We start from the raw sequence: 24532 nt of genomic DNA on the forward strand, positions 1-24532 counted from the left end.
TCTGCAGATCAAACAGGTGGATTTGAGAAATGAGAGAGTAGTTCTGAAATGACAATTCTTTCTGCTGCTGCTGCTGAGGTTTATAGAATTTGAGACACGAGGCAACACACCTGGATCCACTACTACAGTAATGGTTGAGGAAAATGAGTAGGGATACATGGGGTCATTTGGGTATCATACAGGGAGGGCCAATTAATATTGTGAAACTACCAGCAGGAAGTCTCATAAAATGACAGGCAGCTACAATGGCAGGGGCAGATACGAGTTTTGTGGGGCTTGACGCTTCTATAATTTGAGGAGCTCTTTATACAAAATTAAGTACAAAAATCAATATTAAAAGAAAAAAATGACAACTACGGGAACTGTGGAGACTGAGCGATTCATTTAGCATTTCCTTAGACAACTCCCAGAAATTCACACCCAGCAGTGCTTGCTGATTGCAACCTCGCCTTCCCCTTTGCACCTACAATGCTCTTAAATTCCCAGAGCACACAGGGGCCCTTGCCAATCAAGGCAGGTCATTAAGCTTCATTGGAAGAATCCCTTGCCTTCAGGAACTTCCCGCTGTAGCTTATTTTGTCTTGCTTGAGAAGCCTAAAATTACCCTGAAACCTAAATAACAGAAATTTTCCAACTGATGCTTTTCATTTCACTGTAAGAACTAAAAACCCTCACACACCTATCACCTTTCTGGACCTCGGCCGCACAGCTTGCATCGGTGTTGGGTGTTACAGGTACCGGGACGTTGTCCAGCTGGCCCTCGGGCTCCACACCATGTTGCCCTACCGGCGCCGGAGCCCCCTGGGACCGCACTCCGGGCGCGGCTGGGAGGTGGGGGCGGGCTGCACGCGGGAGGGAGAGCACCGGCCGCGCCTCCTGCTGATTGGCCCGGCCCTGCCCGTGGAGGCGGGCTCTCCCCCGCGTTCGCCCGGCCCGGGGTGGCTATATTGGCACCGTTCCTGCTAGGTCGGCTCGCTTCCTCGCGTGGATCTGGACCCAGGGAGAAGGCGTCTGAGGGCAGTGCGGGCTCAGGGAGCGGAGCGAGGCTGCCGAGAGCGAGCCGGGAGCTGTGGGGCTGCAGTGCGATGAAGCAGCGGCTCAGGGAGCGGAGGCTGGCGGTGTGGCGAGACGGTCCGGCCCGGGGCCGGGACTGCTGCTCCGGAGGCTGCTGAAGGCGCCGCTGCGGCCGGCGCAGAGCACGGCGGGCGAGAGGGAGGAGAGGCTGCGGAGCGCGGGGAAGCCGGGCTGGGCAGCCGGCGGCTCGGGTTGGCCTCCCCGGTTGGGATCCCCCGGGTGGAACCATGCGGGTGGCCAAGTGGCTGACGGGGCTGCTCTACCAGCTCTCGCTGTTCATCACCAGATCTTGGGAAATTCACTTGCACCCCAGGCAAGGTAAGGTCACCGCCGGGCGCCTTCAGCAGCGGGGTGGGGGCGAGGGGGGGTGGGTGGCCCAGCCCCGTTGTGAGGATCGTGGTCCTGCAGGGGCTCGCGGGACTCCCGGATCAGCCAGCCCCAAGCATCCTGAGAGGTTGCGGCTGCCCCGGGTTTCGAGGAATTGTGCGCGCCGGGCACCGTGTCCCTCCCGGGTCCACGCGGTGGGGGCGCTTGGGGGCAGAGAGGCGCGTGCGCCCGCAGGGCACCAGTGGGCTGTTGGGAAGCAAAGAGGGATGGGAGAAGGAGTGGGTTGTGCAGGGCCGGGCGTGTCAGGGTCTTTGCTTGGGAAGGTTGGAGCGAGTCGGGGGTGTGGGAAAGCGGAGCACGTGTGTTCGTGTGTGCGCGCGCGCTCGCCAGCGTGTGTGCATTTGTCGTGCCCCTGGTGTATCCGGATCTGGGGCGTTTGGTTCAAGTCTGGGGTTGGGACGTTGGTAACGCGCGGGGGCTCAGGGGCCATATTTCTGTGGTTGTAGAAGCCCTGGTAAGGACGCTGGCCTCCTACGAAGTGGTGACCCCCGCGCGGGTCAATGAGTTTGGCGAAGTGTTCCCTCAGAGCCACCACTTCAGCCGGAGGAAGCGCAGCTCGGAGGCCCTGGAGCCCCCGCCATTCAGGACCCACTACCGAATCAGCGCCTACGGGCAGCTCTTCCAGCTGAACCTGAGCGCGGACGCGGCCTTCCTGGCCGCTGGCTACACCGAGGTGCACCTGGGAGCCCCTGCGCGCGGGGCCGAGGAGCGCAGCGTGGTGGCCCCAGATCTACGCCACTGCTTCTATCGAGGCCAGGTCAATGCTCGGGCGGATCACACGGCGGTCTTCAGCCTCTGTGGAGGCCTGGTAAGTGCCCTCTGGCCCCTTGGTATTTCTCTGGGGACCTAGGTAAGGGCTGTGTTCAGAGAGTCAGTCGTCATTGGGTTTTCCCCGAATCCATGGCGACCTGAGAGGTCAGAGTGGGTTAGCAGAGGGATTAACACCCAGATGAACCCTAGCTGAGGCCACCCCTTCCTGCCATGGGGGAGAGGCATTTGGAAGATCTGTAGTCTCTACCTGCTGGGCAAAAACTGACCCTTTCCGCAAAGGTGGGCGACTCCTGAAGTGTCAGATGCTGAGCTAGTGAGTCAGGGAGTGGACCTATGGGGCCTGTGCCACATGTGAAATGTCTCTTCCAACAGGGCAGGTGATACCACTCAGACACGAACTCCGGACTACTTACTGAAGCTGACTCCCCTGAATTTACTTAAATCTCCTTGAAATTAGAAGGAAATGAAAATGAATATATGTAAAATGAAAAGAACTCGAAAAGTTAGCTTTTTTTGTTTGTTTGTTTGTTTGTTTGTTTTTTTGTTAGTATGGGGGTGGCCATAGAGGCTGAATCTGCCGGTGTCTAAATTGCACCATATCTGATAGGGTATCTACAGAGACCTGGTGCCAGTAAATGAGAAATGATCATTAGAGTGACGGGAGTAAGATTTTTGTGTAAAAGAAAAAAACCTTATTGTGGAGGGAGGAAATAAAAATAATGGGTTCTTTGTGTTCCTCTCCCTTGAAGGCAGAGGCCCTAACCCCTCCATTCCCAACGATGAACTTCTTCAGCAGGACCTTTTCTGAGCATAACTTTAAATGTGTAAAACGTTAATTAGCTTCCTTTTTAATTCCTAACAGTAGTCAAAATGTTACAAATACAATTTATGGTTTCATAAGAAATACTTCATCAACCCAGCAATCTTATTGGGGCGGGGTCTATTCACTACTGTAGTGGCAAGAAGTATAAACTGGATAGCTCCATAACGGATACAAAGGTATCCTTTTATTGGTAACAAAGTCACAATGTCGGTGGTTCTACCTATGATCAAAATGAATTATCCGGGGTTAGTGAAAATAGGTCGAACACTTTCCTGTCCAAGTTTTTGAAACTCCAGGTTTCCATGGTTTTGTTAAAATAAACCGACTTCATTAACTCTGATGAAAGACAAGTTCAAGAAGAAGCAACTAGGAATTTAGTTACTGGATTCTAGCATTCACATGTAATGCTTCCTCTCAGGTTAATTGACCTAAGATGTCTTCCTGGGTGTGAGTATTGGTCTTGACTAAGTAAATTTTGGAAGATCTACTTGCTCTTTTTCATGTTACTTTGGCCTGTGTTTACATGGAACGTCTTGAACAATTTCCTTTTCTGGTGTATCTAAATAGAAAGCTTGAAACATCAGAATGGCAGAAACACAGTAATATTTACACAGCCACCTATATATCAAAGGAAAGAAAAATATTCCTAGAACCTCTCAATGTGTAACTGGTCTGGAAAATTCTAGATTTACTACCACAATTTGTCATGGTTAATGTTTTCTTGATTTAGTATTTCAGGGCATGGAAAAACATTCCAGATGGGAAACATTATTAGGAGTGATGTTTCTGTTCATGTTGATTCATAATGCTGGTGTAGTTCAAATTATTCTACAATTTCCCCTTTTTGAAATCAAACAGTTGGAAATGTTTTTAGGTCTTGACTAGAGTTATCCTCGCCTGTAACTATGCCAATTTGGATATAGTTGTCTAAGTTCTGACTTATGTATATTTACTTTGCTTTTGAAAATGTATTGATATTCTCACTTTAACTTTTTAAAAACTGTATACTTGTGTAAGTGTTTTAATTTTTATAAGGCTACATTGAGGACATCAGTCATGGTGGAGCAAGAACTTCGAGTGATGGAGCAAATATCAGCTAAGAATCTTTTAATTGGTCATGATCCAATTACTAAAAGTCCAAGTTACTAAGAGAAGTGACATTTGTCGGTTTTTGGTATTTCCACTGGAGCCTATATTAGCCATATACGTACTACCCGTAGATCTTCCTACCCCAACTCCATCGTTAACTTCCTTTAGGTTAATGGTGTCAAATAACTGAACTCCTGGTAGGTTCCATAGTCCACTTGTCACTATAACCAGTTCTTCATAGTCTCAGATGAGTCTTTAGACTTGAATAAAATTGTGGTACCCGTAACCTGGACCAGTTGGATTGTTTGAAGACCAACCTTGATCCAACGCCTGTGAAATTAATACTAATCTTCTGGCCCTGCTCCTCCTTGCTTCCTGACTGCTCTTTGCATGTGACTGCGATCTAGCTTTGACTTGTCCGTTAACCACTAAGGTTGAAATTTACTGAAGGATTGTTGTTAGAGCTAGTCTTCAGTTCTTTTCCTAGTTTGTTTTTTTTTGTTTTAAGTTTGCTTTTAATTGTAAATGGCGTATCTGATTTCCTCACTTCATTGCTAATGTGTATTGTGTTTACATTGCGTATCTGATTTCCTCACTTCATTGCTAATGTGTATTGTGTTTACATTGCTAGACTCAAACATACGTGGACTGACAGAAATGGACCCCGTACAGGGCCTTAAAGTGTTCGTTCTGAGATCATTGTTTGGGAGGAAGGTGGAGAGATGGACTTCTAGTTCCTCTGTGCCTTAGTTGTTTTGCCTCTTGAACCATCAGTGTAATTCGAGATCTGAGAACTTGGGGCTGCCTCTGCTCAGTCAAGTCTAATGGACTCCCCTCCTGGGCTCTCACTGCTGCTATGCATCCCTGTGAGCTGTGGCTGTAGCCCTCATTCTGTGTCTGACTACTGCATTGTGCAGCTCTTATCACTTTGCTTCTGCTGCTGTACCTTCCCTATGTAACGTGGTTTGGTGATGCTGTTGATCTTCCAGACTCCTCTAAGGGTCTGAAGTCCTCCATGGTATTTGAAATTCAAGGCAGACTTAGTTCTTCCCTTTGCTAAATTCTGCTACATCCCTAACTTTGTGAAGGGCGTGTGGAGGAGGAGGGATCCCTTTTGGTGGGTCTCTTCCCTGAATCCTGCTTAACCTGCTGAAACTCTACTTTTGGCAGTCCCCTTAAACTAACATGCCTTTGTCTCTAGGATCTTCGTCCTCCGTGGAGAAGTTGGCACATGCACATCTTTCCATCTGTTTCTTTGGCCTCCAGTCACCCTCCTGGGTGAAGAAATCTGCGGAGTTCCCTTCCACATCTTGTTTAGTTGACTGGTTCTCCTTCCATCTTCTTAATTGAGGTAGCCTCTACCCTTTCTATGGTGACTATTGAGGAAGGAGATGAAAACCAAAGTGTTTCCAAAATATCTCTCTATATGGAGCTGCTTACAAAAAATTGACACCTCAGCATGAATCCCATTTAGTGGACTGCTAGTGTTGGATTAACCCCAAACAGGCGAACTTTAATTCGTATGTGGTTAATTTTTTCCCCATTATTCAGAAGTCTTCATATTTATGTCTTTCACTAAATCTCTGAGCCTGAGCTAGTACTTAGTGGCTTTTTTTTATTTTGAGAGGGAGGGTACGAGCAGGGGAGGGGCAGAGACAGGTTCCCAAGCAGGCTCTGCACTCCCCATGGAGCTCGACTGCAGGCTTGATCCCATGATCCTGGGAAAATAACCTGAGGCAAAATCAAGAGACGCTCAACTGAGCGAGCCATCCAGGTGCTCTTTAGTTTTAACTGTTTGGGACCCAAGAATCAGGAGCACAGGGTCTGCCAGAAGTCTTTTTCATGTGTGTGTCACTTGTGCTTTTCTGTAACTTATTTAGTCCATTGATGAACTGTCACAGAATGTACAGTTACCAGGCCTTAATACTCCTATTTTCAACTCTAAGCCTTGCTCTTATGGTCCTATTCTCTATCTTCTCATAATGTTAGCACCCTTGCCAAAGTAGAGATCAGTATTTACTAAGCTGAACTTTTGGTGTATACTCGTCAGGATGGCACATGTAAATTACATCCAGGCTTTTCCTAACAGCCCCTGGGACGACCAGTCCTCTATTACCCAGTGGGTTCCCTTCTTCCCAAGGCCCTCGGGGACTAACCTGACTGCCTAGACTGTTAGCTTCACTATTTCTTGGTGGGATTTGAAGCAATGCAGTCGTCTTGGTTGAAAGAAACTGTTTCCAGATGTCCTAAAACCAGACCCTGCATCTGGCTTCTACGGTGTTCTCCTACAGTAACTTGCAGTGGTGCTGTGTACTTATTTGAAGTTTCTCATAACCATTCTGTGGTGTGTCAAGCACTATGTATAAAATTCATAAGGACCTCTCAGTTATTCAAATACTCCATCAAGTACTCTATCAGGGAGAATTTCTTACATCTCTTATGTGAATATTCTGTTAGTTTTGGTCCTCCAAGAAGGGGTGACAAGACGGGATTGTGTGACTAAGCATTTTGTGTAGGGGAAGTGCCTATGTTAGAGAAAATAAGGAACTCTGAAATGGAAGAGGAGAATGTTAGGTAGAAGCATCCAAGGCTACTGGGGAATCTAAGCAAGATTCGGTGAAGCTTGCCTCAAGCCGAATTGGGCTGAAAGAGGAGTCCCATGCCCCCTAAGGAGGGGTATATCCTCAGTATCCTTGCCACACTCAGTTACTGAATGGGAGCATCACTTGAGAGATGGCTGGGTTGCAAACTAGGATGGATTTCAAAAGCTAGTGGCTGGGACCCTTGGCCAGTTATGCTTCGCATGTTCAGGGCCATCCTGTACTGCCACCAGGCACACAAACCCAAAGTCTGATGCTGTTGAGAGGAGTGCAGGACATGTACTGTGTGAACTTGGAGAAAGGAGTAAGCATGGAGACCTGTGCTGGAAAAGGCCTTTCCACTGGACTTTAAGAGGGATAACTCCATGTGGATCTGGAAATTCAAGGGCAGCTTCTGGCCCTGTGCAGCTGGAAAATAGGGTGGATTGGGAGATGAGGCTAAGGGAGACATCACATTAAAGCGTGGACTTGTGAAAGCATGAGGCTTGAGCTGTGGTGGTGGTGGGGTTTGATGTGTTGGGAGGGTCTTCTCCTTCTGCAACGCTGTGCAGGGTACCAGGGATGGCAGTGAGTCACTGAAAGGACCACTCTTGCAGTCTATGGGAGGGGAAGAAAAGCCACTTAATGTGGTTGCAGCAATGAAGGGAAAGAGTAGGTGCCTGTGTGAGGTATGCTAATGTAGACTAGTAGTTCTCAACTGAGGTCAGGCTTGCTTTTAACTCTTACAAAACTGTCAAGTTAGCTAGCTTACAGTGTATACAGTGTAGTCTCGGCTTCGGGAGTAGATTCCCATGATTCATCACTTAGATACAGCACCCAGTGCTCATCCCTCCACCCTCAGTTTGTTTTCTGTATTTAAGAGTCTCTTATGGTTTGCTTCCCTCTGTAACATTTTTTTTTTTCTTTTCCTTCATGGTCTTCTGTTATGTTTTCACTCCTGTGTGGAAGTTGAGAAACTTCTTTCTCTGACTTCTTTCACTTAGCATAATATTCTCCAGTTCCATCCACGTTGCTGGAAATGGCAAGATTTCATGTTCATTGGCAAGTAGTATTTGTGTGTGTGTGTGTGTCCACATCTTTATCCCTTCATCAGTTGATGGACTCTTGGGCTCTTTCCATAATTTTGCTATTGATAGCACTGTGAAAACATGAATCAGCACTCCTGTATCCTTTGGATAAATTCGAGCAGTGCTATTGCTGGGTTGTAGGGTAATTTTGTTTTTAATTTTTTGAGAACCTCCGCACCATTTTCCAGAGTGGCTGCACCAGTTTGCATTCCCACCAACAGTGCAAGAGGGTTCCCGTTTCTCCACATCCTCGCCAACATCTGTTCTTTCCTGAGTTGTTAATTTTAGCTACTCTGAGCGGTGTGAGATGGTATCTCAATGTAGTTTTAATTTGTATTTCCCTGATGAGCATCTTTTCATGTGTCCATTAGCCGTTTGGATGTCTTTGGAAAAATGTTTATTCCCATCTGCCCATTTCCAATAATCCAATAACTGCCCAATAATCCAAACAACTGGGTTATTTGTTCGGATGTAAAGTTTGGGGAGTTCTTTATAGATTTTGGATACTAACCCTTCATCTGATATGTCATTTGCAAATCTCTTCTCCCATTCCATTGGTTGCCTTTTAGTTTTCTTGATTGATTCCTTTGCTGTTCAGAAGCTTTATCTTAGTCACGTAAGTGGGGGCATTTTTCTCTCGTGTGATCTTTGGTGATATTTGGAGACCATTTTTGCTGTTAAGGTTGTGGGGGAGGGTGGTATAGGGAAAGCTATTAGCATTTTGTGGCCAGAGGACAGTGATATGGCAAAACTTCTCCCAATGCATAGAACAACCCCCTTCACAAACCATCAAAATGTTAGTGTTGAAGTTGAACAGCCTTATAAGGGGACACATTTGAATTTTGGACCCTAAAAGACCAAAATGATTTTGATGACTTAAATGACTGCATGATCCTGTAACCATTAACCAAGAAAGCTAATGACCGAATAGGTGGCAAGGAAGAGATAATTATTCTAGAAACAGGTGTTTGGTTCTAGAATAGGTTTATAATAGTTGAACTTGAATTTACTCTTGGTCTAGAATGTTCTTTCTCTTAAACTTATCATCCTTCAGATCAGTTTTAAGCCTTTTCCCTGATTTTCTCTAGACCAAGCTGACCAGGCCTGCCTTTGTTCCACTACTGGATTCCTCCTCATGTATCATATATCGAATTGTAGCTGCTGACTCTTCTGTAGACTTTCAGTGCAGGGATGATGATTGTAGCACCCAATGGAGAACACAGATATGCTCAGGTGAAAGAGCTAAAGCAGCTTTTAACATGTGCAAAGTAATTACACTAGTTCATTACATCAGTCCTAAATGCAAGGAAATTTTTAGCAATTTGTTGAAGTACTTGAACATACTTTAAAAAGTTGTGCATAGGTTAAAAGATAACGAAGTTGTGTTTTTCATGTGGGTTTATATTGCACTCTTGTTACAGGAGGCTTTATTTCTGTTTTGCTTGTACTTCCTGTTTTCCATAAAATATACTTAAGCTATCCAAGAAGGTGTTTATTACATACTAGCCACTGTTAGATATCGGTGGTAATGTCCGTACAAGAGTGTTAAACTTCTTCAAATATTCATGAGCTACATAAATGCTGTATCAGCGCAGTAATAGCATGAAGACCTACTGGCTCTTGACTGCCTTAGTCCCAAAGTGACACACTACCGTTGACATTGTGCTAATGCCTGACTTGATGTAGATGAAAAGGGCTGGGAAATGAGGGGCAGTGATAGGACAAGGAGGAGGATAGAATATATGCTAGTTGTCACTGCCAATCTTGGCCACGGGCTGCCCTTCTTTTGGCCAAATATCCACTTGTCCTTTTCTTCCTGCACAGCAAGCCTACCTCTCTCATCTACAAGGAGACCACCTGTTGGGGGCACGGTCTTCATCCCCAACCCAATACGCAGCATGACTGTGACCCTAATCTTCAACTTCCTACAGGAAAAAAAGAAACCTGATTTATAGCCATTTTGGACAACTTCTGAGGAGGGATTGTGGAGCCTTGCTACCTTGGCAGGAGAGCTCTTTAATCACCTTCTTGGATTCCTCTTTCTGGACAGCCAAATCACCAAGGCCCCTGGTTCTGTTCTCTGGGCGGGTCTTGCCCATCGCTTCATGGCCACATCTAAGATTCTGGGAGGATGCTGTCTGGGGGGTGGAGATGGGGGTTTGGGGCAGGTTTAAGGAATGCTGAGGTAATTGAGGGGCTATGGTTTATGTTACAACTAAAGCAATCGGGGCTTCTTTAGTCCAGGCTCATGGTTTCTCTGACAGTTTGGTACATAAAAAAAAAAAAAAAAAACAAAAAAACAACTTAGCTGACTTCAGACGGCAGATTGAGTTTTGGTAATTACTTCATGTTAATTTTCTATGACCGTTGCCAAAGGCATTCACGTTAAATCTGTGAATGCCAAGAATATCTCCTAAGGAAAAGCAAAATATTGGATTTTTCCCTTACTGATAAAAGTCCAGCTGTACTAAAGTAGAACAAACTATAATAAATCGTAAACTTTAGGGAAAACTATACCAGGAGACATAAATGAAAAAATATGTTTTCCTAAATAATTGAAAACTACATGTTATTTGTAAACTAGACTTTAAGAAACATGCTATAAATATGACAGATGGTCTGGCAGGTATATGGCATGTGTCCTAGATGTTACATATATTTTCAAGTAGCTTGGACTTAAAACATTTCCATAATCAGTCATGAAGATATTTCCATTATACATCTATAAAACAATTCTGAATGACTTCTTAAAGTTTCTAATTGTTATAATGCCTTTAGGTTTTATGTCTTCAGATATTCCAGTTAGAAGTTGAGAGAGGCTATCCTGAAAACTCCCTAGACCTCCCAAAATGTTGACTGTTCTCTACCCTTGTGAGTTCCTAGAATTTCACAAATCCTCAGTGCCCACAAGAAATACTACAGAATTTATTCCTTGTTGTTGTTGCTGGGACACCACTTGCACCAGGGTCATTTGGCTGTATAAAGCTTGGGTGGGTGAGTCTGGAGTCGTCCTCTTGATCCTCAAGGGCAAGGATTGGGGAGTGTGGTCTCTTTTCAGAGGAAGTATTGGCAATGCATTTTCTCTTTATTGCCTCCTCCCACTTTTATACTGGAGATCTGGAGTTGCCTTGTGGAATGGGGAGTAATGGATGTTGCCAGAGGAAAGGACTCGTCTTGAAAGTCTTAGAATTTTCTACTTTAGACAACTGGAGCCAACTAGATTTTCTTCATATTTGAAGTGTGTGTATGTATGATGCTATTTCCTAGGCATGATCAGTGGTGTTATGAGGAAATGTAACGGAGAAAAACCTGCATCCAATGGAGTAGCTCAAAATAAAAATCTGAGTGAATCTTCATGATCTTTTATTACATAATTATGCTCTGCCTAGGGGAAAAAGGGTGGCTGTAATGTGTGCGTGCGTGTGCAGTTTGTTTTTTGAGAGAGTGGGCAGGGACAGAGGATCCCAAGTGGTCTCTGTGCTGACAGCAGAGAGCCCCATGTGGGGTTGGAACTCTTGAACCCTGAGACCATGAGCTGAATCGAGGTCGGACACTTAATCGACAGAGCCACCCAGATGCCCCAACATCTGTGTTTTTAGTGGAGAATTTTTTATCCTATTTCAAAATCCATCTCAAAATCACTGATGTTTTAACAATTCTGCCTTTCTCAGGAAATTAGGTAGAATTATTTCTATTCTACAAGTTGTGGAGTGGAGAGTCCAATATGAAGTGACTTGCTTAAGTTTCTGTAAGTGCAAACACAGATCATCTCCTCCGGCTCTCTTATAAATAGCATTAACCTGATTCTCCTCCAATTTATGAAAAACTACCACCACAAAGACCAAAATACTATCAGCGATCCACCCCTAAAATTAAAATTCAATTTTCTTAATCATTGAGAGCAATTGGTTCCTAAAATTCTTAGAGGCTCTAATTGCCCTACTCAATTGGAATTTATGTTTGAATGTTCTGTACTTGCCAATGCTAATGTGATAACTATAACTGACTTTGGAAAAGTGTCCAGTTTATATTCTGGTTTTTACTATTTAATGAAATCTGAGTACATTATTAGTTGTGGCTACAGTACATGTGTTTGCCATGTATCTGGAAAAAAGTATGTATAAATGGCACAATACGGAGGAACATTTTGGAAAAACAATTACATATATAAAAATACTCTACATAAAAATTTTGACCTATGAGAATAAATTGGAACCAGTTGTATGCATAATTGCTTAATGCCTCTCAATACAGCTTGGTAAAAAGATCGTTGCTCAAGTAACTGGGAAACCCTTGCCCAAGTGAAAACTAGTTTTGCTGCTTTTAATAGTCATAAAAAGAACGTGTTCGGAATTTGATTGGCATTTCTCATGAATCAAATTGCAATGCCCCTCTGCAGACAGGCAGGTTGCTAAAAATATGGCATGATCTAAATAGGATTCCATGAACCACCTGTTTTAAGTCTTCCAATTTCTTACCAGGTTCCTTTCCAAGTTTAAAAGCTTCCTTACAAGCCTTTAGGCAAAGCTCTAATATTTTTACTTGAACAGAAAGTCCCCTGCATGGGGTGGGTTATAGAAAACATGATGGGAGTAACATACTTAAGTTCCTCATTGATAAATACAGAGGAGTTACTGTGAGGACAAATGATTCTTTAAGTATTCCTAAAACATAAGGTTTTTGTTGGAGAAAAGCCTTTGAGTTATAAAAGCAATATTCTTACCAGGCTACAGTGTTCTGGTACAACTTAAAAGGAAGTTCTGATGGACTCTGGATAGAGCTATTTTCACTTTTCACGTGGGAATATAAGCTTGACCCCTGTGCAGTGTTATTGGAACATTATGCTAGAAAAACCCCATTGTCAGATTTTGATCCAAAAAAATTAAAAAATTTCCAAGGTAGAGCTTCAGTATAGCTTTCCCCAGTAGTTTGGCATTCAAAGTAGTTTTGTAGATGCATTTAGATATGTAATAAGCCACCTCATGTCTATTTGTATCTTTTACCAAGATGCTATCACATTTCCCTTCTTCAGCATGCTTTTTTAAAAAGACAGAAAGCAATTTTTCCATGGGCCCATTTATTCACGTTTCAAAAATAGTGTCTTTGTTCCTGATAAGCATAGTTGAAGTTTTTCTGGGAATGCGCAGGGAGCTGAAATTTTGGTATATATTGAAAATAAGTGATCTGTAGTTATCGCTGGAAGACAGGAATTAGTAGAATTAAATATGCTAGTGTATAGACCACTAGAATATCCAAGAAATAGATGAATTCTTAATATATAGCTACATTGTTTAGACTGGAACATTAATATACTAGAACTCGATTATCTTTTAAGCCTTTAAAAAAGTGTAATCCTAATCTATTATGTAACTGAGTGCCAAAACATTTTACCAGTTAGCATTGAAAGAAAACCAAAGCATGTAAATTTATGACAAGTCCCCTAACTACCATAACTTAATGTTAGAGGAAAAAATAAGGGGAGAAAACCAGGTTACTTCACCATGTTTCTTACAAAAATGTTCATTTCTATGGATATGTATTGAGTATCTGCTACATCTTAAGCAACGTTTTAGATTTTTGGAACTGTAAGCATAGTAATGGCTTTGTCTTTAAGGAGATGTTGATCTAGTAATAATTGTGTGTGAAGAGAAACTTATGACTATAATTGCTATAATCATTTAAATGGCTTTAAGGGATTATTTAAAATTGTGATTTAAATGTTATTTACAATGAGATTTAAAGCAATAGCTTCAGTTATTCTCTAACATATTTATAACTAAGAACTGGAAATGAGGCCTCATTCATCAAGACTGTGCTTATCCTATCCGTGATTCAGTAACTGATCTTTGAATTTGTTCTTCACAGGATTTGCTTAAGTGGAAAATTGCCAAGTTTTTAGATTGTTTAAAATGTTTATTTTGAGAGTGCAAATGTGTGCTCCTGAGCTAGTGGGGAGGGGCAGAGAGAGAGAGAGAGAGAGAGAGAGAGAATCCCAAGCAGGCTCTGGGCTATCAGCATGGAGCTTGATCTCCTGAACTATGACCTTAGCCAAAATCAATAGTCTGATGCTTAACCAACTGAGCCACCCCGGTGTCCTTAAAAATTATGACATTTTAAATGCAGACCAATCCATTTTTAAAATTTTAATTTATATGTGAGACTGTGCATGAGCAGGAGAGGGACAGACACACACACACACACGTACATGGAGTTGGAGTCTGAAGCAGGCTCCAGGCTCTGAGCTGTGAGCACAGAGCCCAACGTAGGACTTGAACTCACGATCCATGAGATCATGACCTGAGCCAAAGTCAGATGCTCAACTGACTGAGCTATGCAGGCGCCCCTAGACCAATATATTTTTGAGTATTGAGATGTGATAAGCACAAGTGCAGCCTGTCCAGCTGTCTAGTTTGCCCTTTGTTAGCACCGCTTCAGCCTCCCTGTTCTGTCACTTGGACCTGCCAAGCTTTTCCCCATTTCTGGGCCTTTGAGTCCCTGCTCCTTCTGGAGTGTCCTTCCAGGGTTTTCCAAGGCTACCTTGTTTTAGCCTCAGCCTGAAGTGCATCCTTACCCCACTGATTGTCTCCCTGCCTTTGTTTTTTTTCTTTAACTTATTTCTAATTTACATCCAGGTTAGCATATAGTGCAATAATTTCAGAAGTAGATTCCAGGATCCATCCCCTATGTATAATACCCAGTGCTCATCCCAACTCATTAAGGCTCTTCCTTACTGCCCCTTGTCCATTTAGTCCATCCCCCTACCTACAGCCCCTCCAGCAACTCTCAGTTCTCTGTATCTGAGTCCCTTAAGTCCCCCTCCCTGTTTTTATATTTATGCTTCCCTTCCCTATGTTCATCTGTTTTGTATCTTAAATTCCATATATGAGTGAAGTCATGATATTTGTCTTTCTCTAATTTCACTTAGCATAATACTCTCTAGTTACATCCATGTAGTTGCAAATGGCAAGATTTCGTTCTTTTTGATCACTAATACTCCATTTTGTGTGTGTACATACACACATACATACATATACCACATCTTTATCCATTCATCCATCAGTGGACATTTGGGCTCTTTCCATACTTTGGCTATTGTTGATAGTGCTGCTATAAACATGGGGGTGCATGTGTCCCTTCGAAACAGCACACCTGTATCCCGTGGATAAATGCCTAGTAGTGCAATTGCTGGGTCATAGGGTAGTTCTATCTTTAACTTTTTGAGGAACCTCCATACTGCTTTCCAGAGTTCCCAGCTTTATTTTCTTTATTTTTCCTACCACCAGGCATAGCATTATTGTCTTTTCCATAGAAGTGTAAATTCTTGGAAGGTAGGGATTTGCATGTTCCCCTCCATCTCTGGCCCCTAGCACTGTGCCTGGCACATAGTAGAAGTATTCATTAAGTATTTGTCAACTAATTTGTAGGGTTTATCAAAACTGGTTTATCATAACTAGTACTGTGTAATGGGTTAAGGCATGAACTGTGAAGCCAAACCATCTGGGTTACGTATTATTAGGTATAAGACTTGGATAAGTTAACCTTTTGTTCCTCATTTGTCCTTACTAGAAAGTGGGGATAATATAACTTGAGAGTTACTGTTAGGTTGAAATAAATCCTATAGGTATATATTGGAATTAGGTATTAATATTACAAATGCCTACTTCCAATTTAACCTCACCAAACTAGAGAAAGGGGTCTATAAAAGCTGACCATTTGAGGCCTGCTTTTCACTCTTAACTACCAATGGATACGAGCCCTCATCACACACCTTGCTGACTGCCTACCGCTGACTACCTGCCACTGCCACCAACTCTTCCCTTGCTGATGTAAAGATCTTAGCTGCACAAAGATCTGATCTTTCAGAGTTACTGCGTTGACTCTTGTCCCTCTTCCCACTTCTCTTCAAACCCTTTAATAATTCGCCCATGGAACCCTTCCCAGAATGTTTTAAAGCCCCTGCACAAAACTATATTGAAAGATAGTTATCAAGATATTAAAGAGCTATGTAAGTGTTTACTTATGCATTAAATATCTAATAACTAAATATTGAGTATCAACCTATTGTGAGATCTCAAACCTCTTCAAACATGATGAAAAAATCGGCTTGCCATCGGCAATATCACTGGGATTTGTTGCCTATGTTCCCACTTGAAGAAAATGCTAATTTTAGTTACAGGTTCATGATCATAAGGATGTAATTTTTCTCATTTGTTTATGGTAAGGCTTTCCTGATTAAAACCTCCCTGCATGCAATAGTCTCCATGTTTTAGCTCCAGCCTGTGTCCTAATTTCTGTTCTACCTCAGCTTAACAGAAGCTGAGGGAATCATAGTTTTAATGGTTGAACAAATACTCTGCGCTATGCCTACTCTGTCAGATACTGTATTAGACCATGGAGATTCAGAGCTCAGGCCTCTGCCTACATGAAGCCTCTTGTCTAGTGAGGGAGAATAATTATAAAGAATAAACGCACGAAGATAACATGTAATGCTCTGAGGAGATCAAACAGTATCCTATAAAGAAGTAATATACCTTCCCCTGTACTATTTCTAATCCTTAGTTTCTTTACTAGCACCCAGGCAAACAAATGTTCAGTGTTTCTCTTTATTACACAAATGGTTGTGAACTATACATCTTGGTGTAGTATTTTGCTTTAAATAATTGGAGGCCTTTTCATATCACTACATGCAATGTTTACTTTTTGCCTGTAACCACAGAATATCCCATTGTGTGGCTGTACCATAGTTTACGTACATGTCAGTGGTCTTGGAATTAGGTCCTGTATCTTGCTGTTAAGAACAATACTATGGTTAATAACTTTGTTACTTCATATATTTGGAAATGTAGATTGGTAATAGAAATTCTCAGAAGGGGAATTGCTGCCTCCAAAAGCAAATGCATTTGTAATGGTGTTAGATATCACCAAACTGCTTTGTATTGTGATTGCACTAATCTACCTTCTAACAGTAATGTATGAAGGTATCTGTTTTTTCAGACACATTTGAAGTATGTTATAAAAACTTACATTTTTACCAATTTCCTAGTTGAAAATGGCTTCTCGCTATATTCTTCCTGAGTGAAGTTTAACATTTTAAAAATGTTAGTTTGAGAGAAAGTGAGTGCATGCACACAAATCGGAGAGGGACAGAGAATCCTAAGTAGGCTCTCCACCATCAGCACAGAGCCCCAGTATGGGGTTAAACCCATGAACCATGAGATCAGATCATGACCTGAGCTGAAGTCAAGAGCCTGACAATTAACTGACTGAGCCACCTGGGTGGTGCCCCTAATATTTTCTTTTTTATAGGTTTTGAGTCAGGATCAAAATGACTTGTCCTATTCCAAAGTGATAAAGGCATTCTCTTGTTACTTTCTAGTGCTGTTATGGTTTTTTTTTTCAAAAGCTTACATCACTGATCTTTTGAATTCTATGTAGGAAGTATCCAAATTATTCTGGATATCTGCCCACATGTTGCAATACTCCTAAATATTTTTACTGATTTGAGATGTCTATGCACAAGTCTTGAATCCTGTAGGATTAATTAGCCTTCCTTAATTAGCCTTGGGCTTATCATGTGCTAGCATTGAAGAATTTAATGTGGCTGTATCCTATCTTAATATCTAAATAGTCCTAGTCCTACCTCCCTGTTCTCTAGAATTCTTTTGGTTGCTTTATTTTTCCATATGTACTTCAGACATTTACATATTAAATATAGTTATTAAAATTAGGGTCTTGTTAAATTTATAGATTCATCTGGGGAATCTTATTACTCAGGGACATGGCACTTGGTTCCATTTAATTTGTAGTTCTCTAGTAGTGATTTAACATCTTACAAATTTGAGTTCCTGGGCATTTAATCTGTAAATGGGATAATTTCTTCATAATATCATCTAATGGGTGTTTGTTCATATATGTGAAAACTTGTTAGACCTGTATTTTATCTCCCTGAAATCACTTATAGTAGCTTTTCAGTTATTAAGGTACATGCTGATTGCATCTATGAATAATTTTAACTCTCCCTTTGCAATCTATTCTTGATCTTTTATGTAATCTATCTTACATGTGACATCATCTCTGGGCTGGGATAGTTTATCTTAAGCACTTGTTTTATATTCTATGGGTGTTTTTAAAATGAAGAATGTTAAATTTTTTTTTAGAAGTCATGTGATCTCTTTTAAATTCACATAGGGGATTGTAACGAATTAAGATTCCCAGTATTGGGGGTGCCTGAGTGGCTCAGTCAGTTAAAAGTCACACTCTTGATCTCAGGGTCTTGAGTTCAAGCTCCATGTTGGGCTTCATGCTGGTCATGGAGCCTACTGCAAAAAACAAGAAAATTCCCAGTATTACACCATCCTTACATTCTTCTAGGAAATTCCATTTTGTCATGTATTCGCAGGTTGCTGAATTAGGTTTGCTAGTAAAATTTAGGACTTTGATCTCGATCTATATGAGCTTGTCCTGTGTTTTTGTTTTGGTGCTGTCTTTATCAGGTTTTGATCTAAGATCACACTCCCTTCTTAAAAAGAACTTATATGTTTTATGTTTTGGAAAATTTCAAATAACACTGGAATTATCTGCTTTTTCAAGGTTCGGTGGAATTTCTCTGTAAAATCAAAGACATGAGTTTTTTGTGATGTAATTGACCTCTTTTTCTGTTGGGTAGAAAAAGGGTCTGTTTTGGAATCTTAACATTTCTGGAGTTGTTTCGGTAACCCCTATCTTACCAAACAGTTAACCTCTATATCATAAATCCCCCCTCTGTTTTTTTTTTGCTTTTCTCAGGCATTGATATCTTGTAATCATTCTCTCCCAACTGTCATGCCATTGCTGTCACTGCAATTGAGGTTTTGTCTTCATGTTATAGCCTCTTATAACTGCTAGTATTTTTCCCCCCACCATCTATAACACACAGTTACTAAGCTAAACTTTCTACCTTAGCCTTTTTTAGTATAGTTGACCCTTCTAGTCTTATTCACTAATGTTATATATACCCCAACATCTGGTATGGGGCAGACATGAGAGGCATGCAGAGAGAAGTGTGGGCAAAAGCTCTGTTCTTACAGAGCTTATGTTTTAGTGGATTGTATCAGACAAAAATAAGAGGTATTGATACGTACATTGAAGAAAAATGAAACGGGATAAGAGGGATAGATCTAGGAGGTGGGTTGACATATGGGGTGGTGAATGTGGAGCAGAAATCTGAAACAAGTGCTCGAGGAGCCATTATGAAAGTGCTTGAAGGCAGAAGTTTTAGTAAGGGGATAGGTCCTGAGGTGAGCTGAACACATCTTGTCATATTTGAGAAATCGCAGAGACACCAGGAGTGGAGCTCTAGAAGGAGCCAGGGTGGAAGTGCTAGAAGTCAGAATTAGTTACCTGTGTGCCTGGAGGCATAGTAAGGGCAAGATGTGAGCACAGCAGGACATCATAGATTATTGTAAGGACGTTGGATTTTACTGAATGACTTGGTCATGTTTGTTGAAGAACATTGATCTAGACTTAAAGAGAAATTACTGTGACTCCTCCATAGACCCTAAACTAAAGGACTGTTGGTGTATAGAGGAAACAAAACATTAGGTTAGATCATGGATGTGTTAGTAAAACTTGGCAGAAGCAGTTGGATTTCAGTTATACCTTGAAGGCTGAGCTATCAGGATTTGCAGATGACTTAAATGTAGGATGTTACCTTAGGCATAAGAGCTCATCCTTGACTTCTAAGGACTTGTGGCCTGAACATTTGGAATAATACTGTTGCCATTTACTGAAATAGGGACCATTGAAAAGGCAGGTTTGGACTGAAAATGAGGAGTTTTGATTTGGACGTGTTTAGGTTGAGAATGCTACTAGTTATCCAAGTGGGGATGTTGAAAAACAAGTTTGTGGCTTCTGGAATTCAGAAGATAGATCTTCATGAAGACTCTTTAGTGGCTCTCCACGGCTTACAAATTGTAAATTGCTAGCATCACCTTCAAGATCTCTTATCTGACCCCAGAAAACTCACTGCCTTATATAAACCAAGCTAAACAGGCTCTCTTATTATAGAAGGTGATAGATTTTTTTTTTTTTTTTTTTTTTTTTGGCCATCCTGAGGGCATTGCCTATGCCATTCTTTTTACTGGAATGCAGGTCATCACAACACTGCCTATTAGAAAGCTGTCCAGTCTTGGTTCCTTCACGCTCTTATGTACTGGGTCATCATGGCAAGGAAACGTTATGTTTAGTGGATGACAGTGAATGAATGGACTTCTGGATGTCCTGCATCTGTGTGCTCACTTAAAACTGACGCTGCATGCTTTCCCTTCTTAGTGACAAAGTTAATTATTTTCTTTCTTTTCAGATGGGAACATTTAAAGCGCATGATGGTGAATATTTCTTAGAACCTATAATGAAGGCAGATGGGAGTGAACCTGAAGATGATCATAACAAGCCACATCTTATATACAGACAGGAATTAAAGAGCAGCTATTTTCTGCAATCTCCCCAGCCTTGTGAAGTTTCAGGTAAACTGTGGAGTAAAACTTTTTTGGTAAAATTACACTATTTAAATATTCTTGTAGGTTAGAATTGACAGATGTTCCTCAAATACTGAAGTATATTTCAAACAAATTTTCTTGACCTGTAAGGACCCATTAGAAATTAGTTTGTAGGCAATTTTGTAAAATAAATTTAGATCCAAAAAAGTATTCTGCATGAGATTTAATAATCAAACTTTAATCCATTTACTAGTCACACTACTAGTATGCTTTTTCTCAGCAGGATTTTAGATAATTAAAGAAGAACCAAAGTAATAACCCGTTGTTCAATTTTCTATGCTTTCAACTTTGTAAAAGAAACATTGTAGTTTTCTGACTCTTACTCAGTATTTTGAGATTTATTTTGGTGTGTGTAGCAGGGGTTTAGTCTTGCTGTGCAGTATCTTACAGGTCATATATCCATTTTCTTATAGATAAAACTTTTGGGTTACTTGCAGTTTGTCATTATAAACAATGCTGCTGTGAATTTTCTTGTCTCCATCTGCTGTAGTTGAGGTTTTCCCAAGTATATACACAGATATTAGAAAATTCCGTATATTGTTTTACAAAGTGGTTTTTATGAGTTTATGCTTCCAATAATGAGTGATATTTTTTTGTTTCTGTAAAATTCAGACCAAAGAATTATAATGGATTAGAATCTAGGAATAGTAGGTATCTGTAAAATATAAATCATACATATCTATAAAGTATAAATCTGTTGCTAGTAAAATTAGTGCATTGCATGGAAGTCCTATTAAGAGTTGTGTCCATGTGTGTACGTGAATCTTCATATCCTTGTGTCATTCTCTGAAGAACGGAGAAAGGCACCTGCAGTTATCATCAAAGTACAAAACCTAGACAAAGGACTGGGATTAGAAAGGATTTATTTGAGATTGTAGGTGTCCATAAAGTATAGTCCCAACACTGCAATGCCATCTGTTTTGGGATATAATGATATGTAGGCCTTTGAAGGTTTTCTCTGGGAATGCACTTCTTAACCTTTGCTATTATAAGAGTGCCATTTTGGAGTGGTTCTCACTGTGTCTAAGGCCGTGTTTTAAATCTATTGACATAATAGATGCCTTTCTTATGCTTTTAATATGAGCATAAGGGTTTCATTTTTATGGCTTCAAAGAAAACACAAATGGGTACAGCTTCACAATAGAATTCTACAGAAGGCAGCTTATGCTTGTTCTGATCTACCATTCAGGAGCAGCTTGTTTAATGAATTGTTTAGCTTCTTAAGAAGAAAACCATCAAGTAGACACTCTGAATGCATAAATGTTTCACATAATGATATGCAGGGTTTTGCATTCACAATCAGTGTTCATTATCAGAAAGAGAATGGAACAAGAAAAGCCAGTCTTGTGTTTAAAAATTTTTTATACTACACATTTATTACAAACACACAAAATTAAATAGAAAGTTATGGAATTTCATTTTTTAGTCACAATTTTTCCACATTTATCTACTAAAACCTCGAAGACTGTATCCTTTACAAGTCTTAAAAATGGAGGTAATTTAAGTACAACTAACCTACGTATCTTTAATCACAAAGCAATCAATTAATGGCCTAAATAATTAGCTGCTAATCATCATTTTGTTAGGCAAAATGGAGACTTGTGAACATAATTAGTAAAATGTTATCAAAGGCTTTTTCTTCCCCAATTCACGCATTATTGTTCAGACATACTTGTAGGATCTTCTATTCCACAGGTGAACCTTGATTCAGAAGGACCTCTTCAAATGGGTTGGTCTAAAGATTGAGCACATGAACCAAAAAGGTTAAGGGGAAAAGGGAAAGTCATTTTTTCCCCACATTTCTATGATGGTCTTAATTCATTTTGGCCCTAAAGTGTTGCAATTCATAGTGCTTTCAAGCCTTGATGGTTGTTTTCAACATCAGGTTTGACAGTGGCTCCTTGAGGCCATACAAATTACATTTGGTTGCCAAACCTAACTATTGTGGATGCCAGGCTCCAGGTAGACCTCCGACATTGTCTAAGTAAAATTGAGTCAAAATGGCAAAACACCCCAAAACCCCACAAAATGAGCAAACAGCCTCTGTATGCTACCATCATCCACCCTAACAAAACTAAAACCTCAGAAGGGGGAGGCTCTGAAAAGGTTGGGAATGAAATATCTTCTGGGTTTTTACATGCAGTTTTGCTCTTGCTTATCCCCCTTGTCACCCACGGCAGAGCGGAACTGGTCCTGGTAAGCTCTGCAGTCTTTTCCCTTGCTACTCTGCCCCTCTCCTCTCAGTGTCAGGAGTTTAGGAGCTTAAAACATTTCTTCTATTAAACGGGACTTGACATGAGTAAAATGAAAGGTCTTTCAATGGGTTTTAGATGATGTTGGCCAGTTTCAAAGTTTCTGTGTTTTTCCTAGTTTTTTCTAAACTTATCCTTAGTCTTGGAGTCCCTAACATGTGCCAAGGAATGTACTGGGTAAAACTTGAGTGATTCTCTTCATTCAGGTTCTCAAAGCCCTGGGGGTGGTAAAAGAACACAAGAACAGAAATCACAAACTGAATCGAGGCTGCTGTGGGCAAGGAGCTGTATCACAAGCAGCTCAAGGGGCTGAGCAGCAACTTCCTGGGTTTTTACCAAGGAAGTGATACTTCAAGCACCTAATCTTCATTGTGAAGGATTTTTGGGCATTTTCAAAGCAAAAGTAAAAGGTTGATGGTAGAGGGGACTTGTATTAAAAAAAAAAAAAAAGCACCCAAGATTAGTTTAGATCAAGTATGGTAAGGTGACAGACCTGGAAATAACTACCTTTTGAAAGAATTTTACAATTCGCAAGAGAAGGGGACATGCCACCCCATGACAAGCTATGAGGCATGTGGGTTGGTCAGGAGGCAGGAAGGAGTGTGGGGAAAGCATGGGCAAAAGGGTTTATTACTATAGTAGTGGAGAGGTCCTCCGTTGGGCAGGAAGTAAAACAGATACTGAGGTTTGTAGTGAGAGGATTTTTAATAATTTCAGTGTGCCTGGGGCGCCTGGGTGGATCAGTTGGTTGAGTGACCGACTTCGGTTCGGGTCATGATCTCACAGTAGGTGAGTTCGGGCCCTGCATCGAGCTCTGTGCTGACAGCTCAGAGCCTGGAGCCTACTTCGGATTCTGTGTCTCCCCCTCTCTCTGCCCCTCCCCTGCTCATGCTCTGTGTCTCTGTCTCTCTCTCTCTCAAATAAATGTTAAAAAAAAATTAAAAATAATTTCAGTGTGCCTGTGAAAGCTGGACTGTGCTGGCAGATATAAGCAGAGCACATTTTGGTCCTGTGGTTGAGAGCCAAATCAGAAATCATTCAATCTGTAAAAGTTAGAACAGACTAGAGGGGAATAGTATTTGTATGTCCAGAGTCCTGATGTGTGTGGTGAGTGTGGAAAGTAGGACAAAATGGGACCGCGAAGGCACACAGGTGCAGATATCAAAGGAGTGTAGGATTGTGTAGGCTATCTTATGGGTACTGAAGAGACCCTACTGTTAAAGCAGAGACCATCTATAGCTTCTAAGGTTGTAGTACTCAGCGGCTTTAGTTTTAAAGATAATTTGGGGGGCACCTGAGTGGCTCAGTTGGTTAAGCATCCAGCTTTTGGTTTTGGCTCAGGTCGTTATCTCCCGTTTTGTGGGATTGAGTCCCACGTCAACTGCACTGACCGCATGGGAGCCTGCTTGGGATTCTTCCTCTACTAGCTTGCATTTCGCTCTCTCTCTCTGTCTCTCTCTTTCTCTCTTTCTCTAATATTTAAAAGAAATAATTTTGGATTTGAATGAGGAGAGACTCAAGCCCAGGGGACTGAAAGCAGCTATGTTGTCAACAGAGGATTTAGACGTCAAGTGAATTGCACATAAAAGAGTAAATTGAAGATAATTTCCTTTAAAGCTTTTTCCTCAGCTTTGAGATGGTAAAGATTGTTCTGTGTATAACCCAGGCGGATAATCCTATGAATGCATGAGAATTCTTTTAAGTAAAATTTTACTTCTATACAGGCTATTTCCCTTTTAAAGACTTAATCAGCATTGGTTTGAAGAAATATGGATGTCTTTAGTGTTGGCAGGGGCCACAGTTGACTTAGGAAGCCAGGAGTCTGGTAACAGAGTTGTACTTCTGGCTCTCCTACTGACTTGGAGAATTTACTTCTCTGGATCTTAACCTACAGTAGGTAATAAATGGCTAATGAATTTGTTTCAGTACAGGT

General features: G+C 41.4%; 1 protein-coding gene across 3 annotated transcripts in view; it reads left to right on the forward strand.

Moving 5' to 3' along the window:
* Window positions 1–981: 981 nt before the first annotated feature.
* Window positions 982–24532, forward strand: part of ADAMTS20 (ADAM metallopeptidase with thrombospondin type 1 motif 20) — a 180713-nt gene continuing 157162 nt past the window's right edge. For 2 of the 3 annotated variants that reach the window (XM_086713618.1, XM_086713617.1), the window contains exons 1-3: window positions 982–1392; window positions 1908–2269; window positions 20152–20314. In XM_086713618.1, coding sequence (XP_086569744.1) covers window positions 1302–1392; window positions 1908–2269; window positions 20152–20314 — 616 coding nt within the window. In that variant the 5' untranslated portion in view covers window positions 982–1301. The remainder of the gene's footprint in view (window positions 1393–1907; window positions 2270–20151; window positions 20315–24532) is intronic. The other variant, XM_086713616.1, reaches the window with a different exon arrangement.

The sequence above is a fragment of the Puma concolor genome, chromosome B4, assembly GCF_028749965.1.
Source record: "Puma concolor isolate L17-30 chromosome B4, mPumCon1.1.hap2, whole genome shotgun sequence".
NCBI classification, from domain to species: domain Eukaryota; kingdom Metazoa; phylum Chordata; class Mammalia; order Carnivora; family Felidae; genus Puma; species Puma concolor.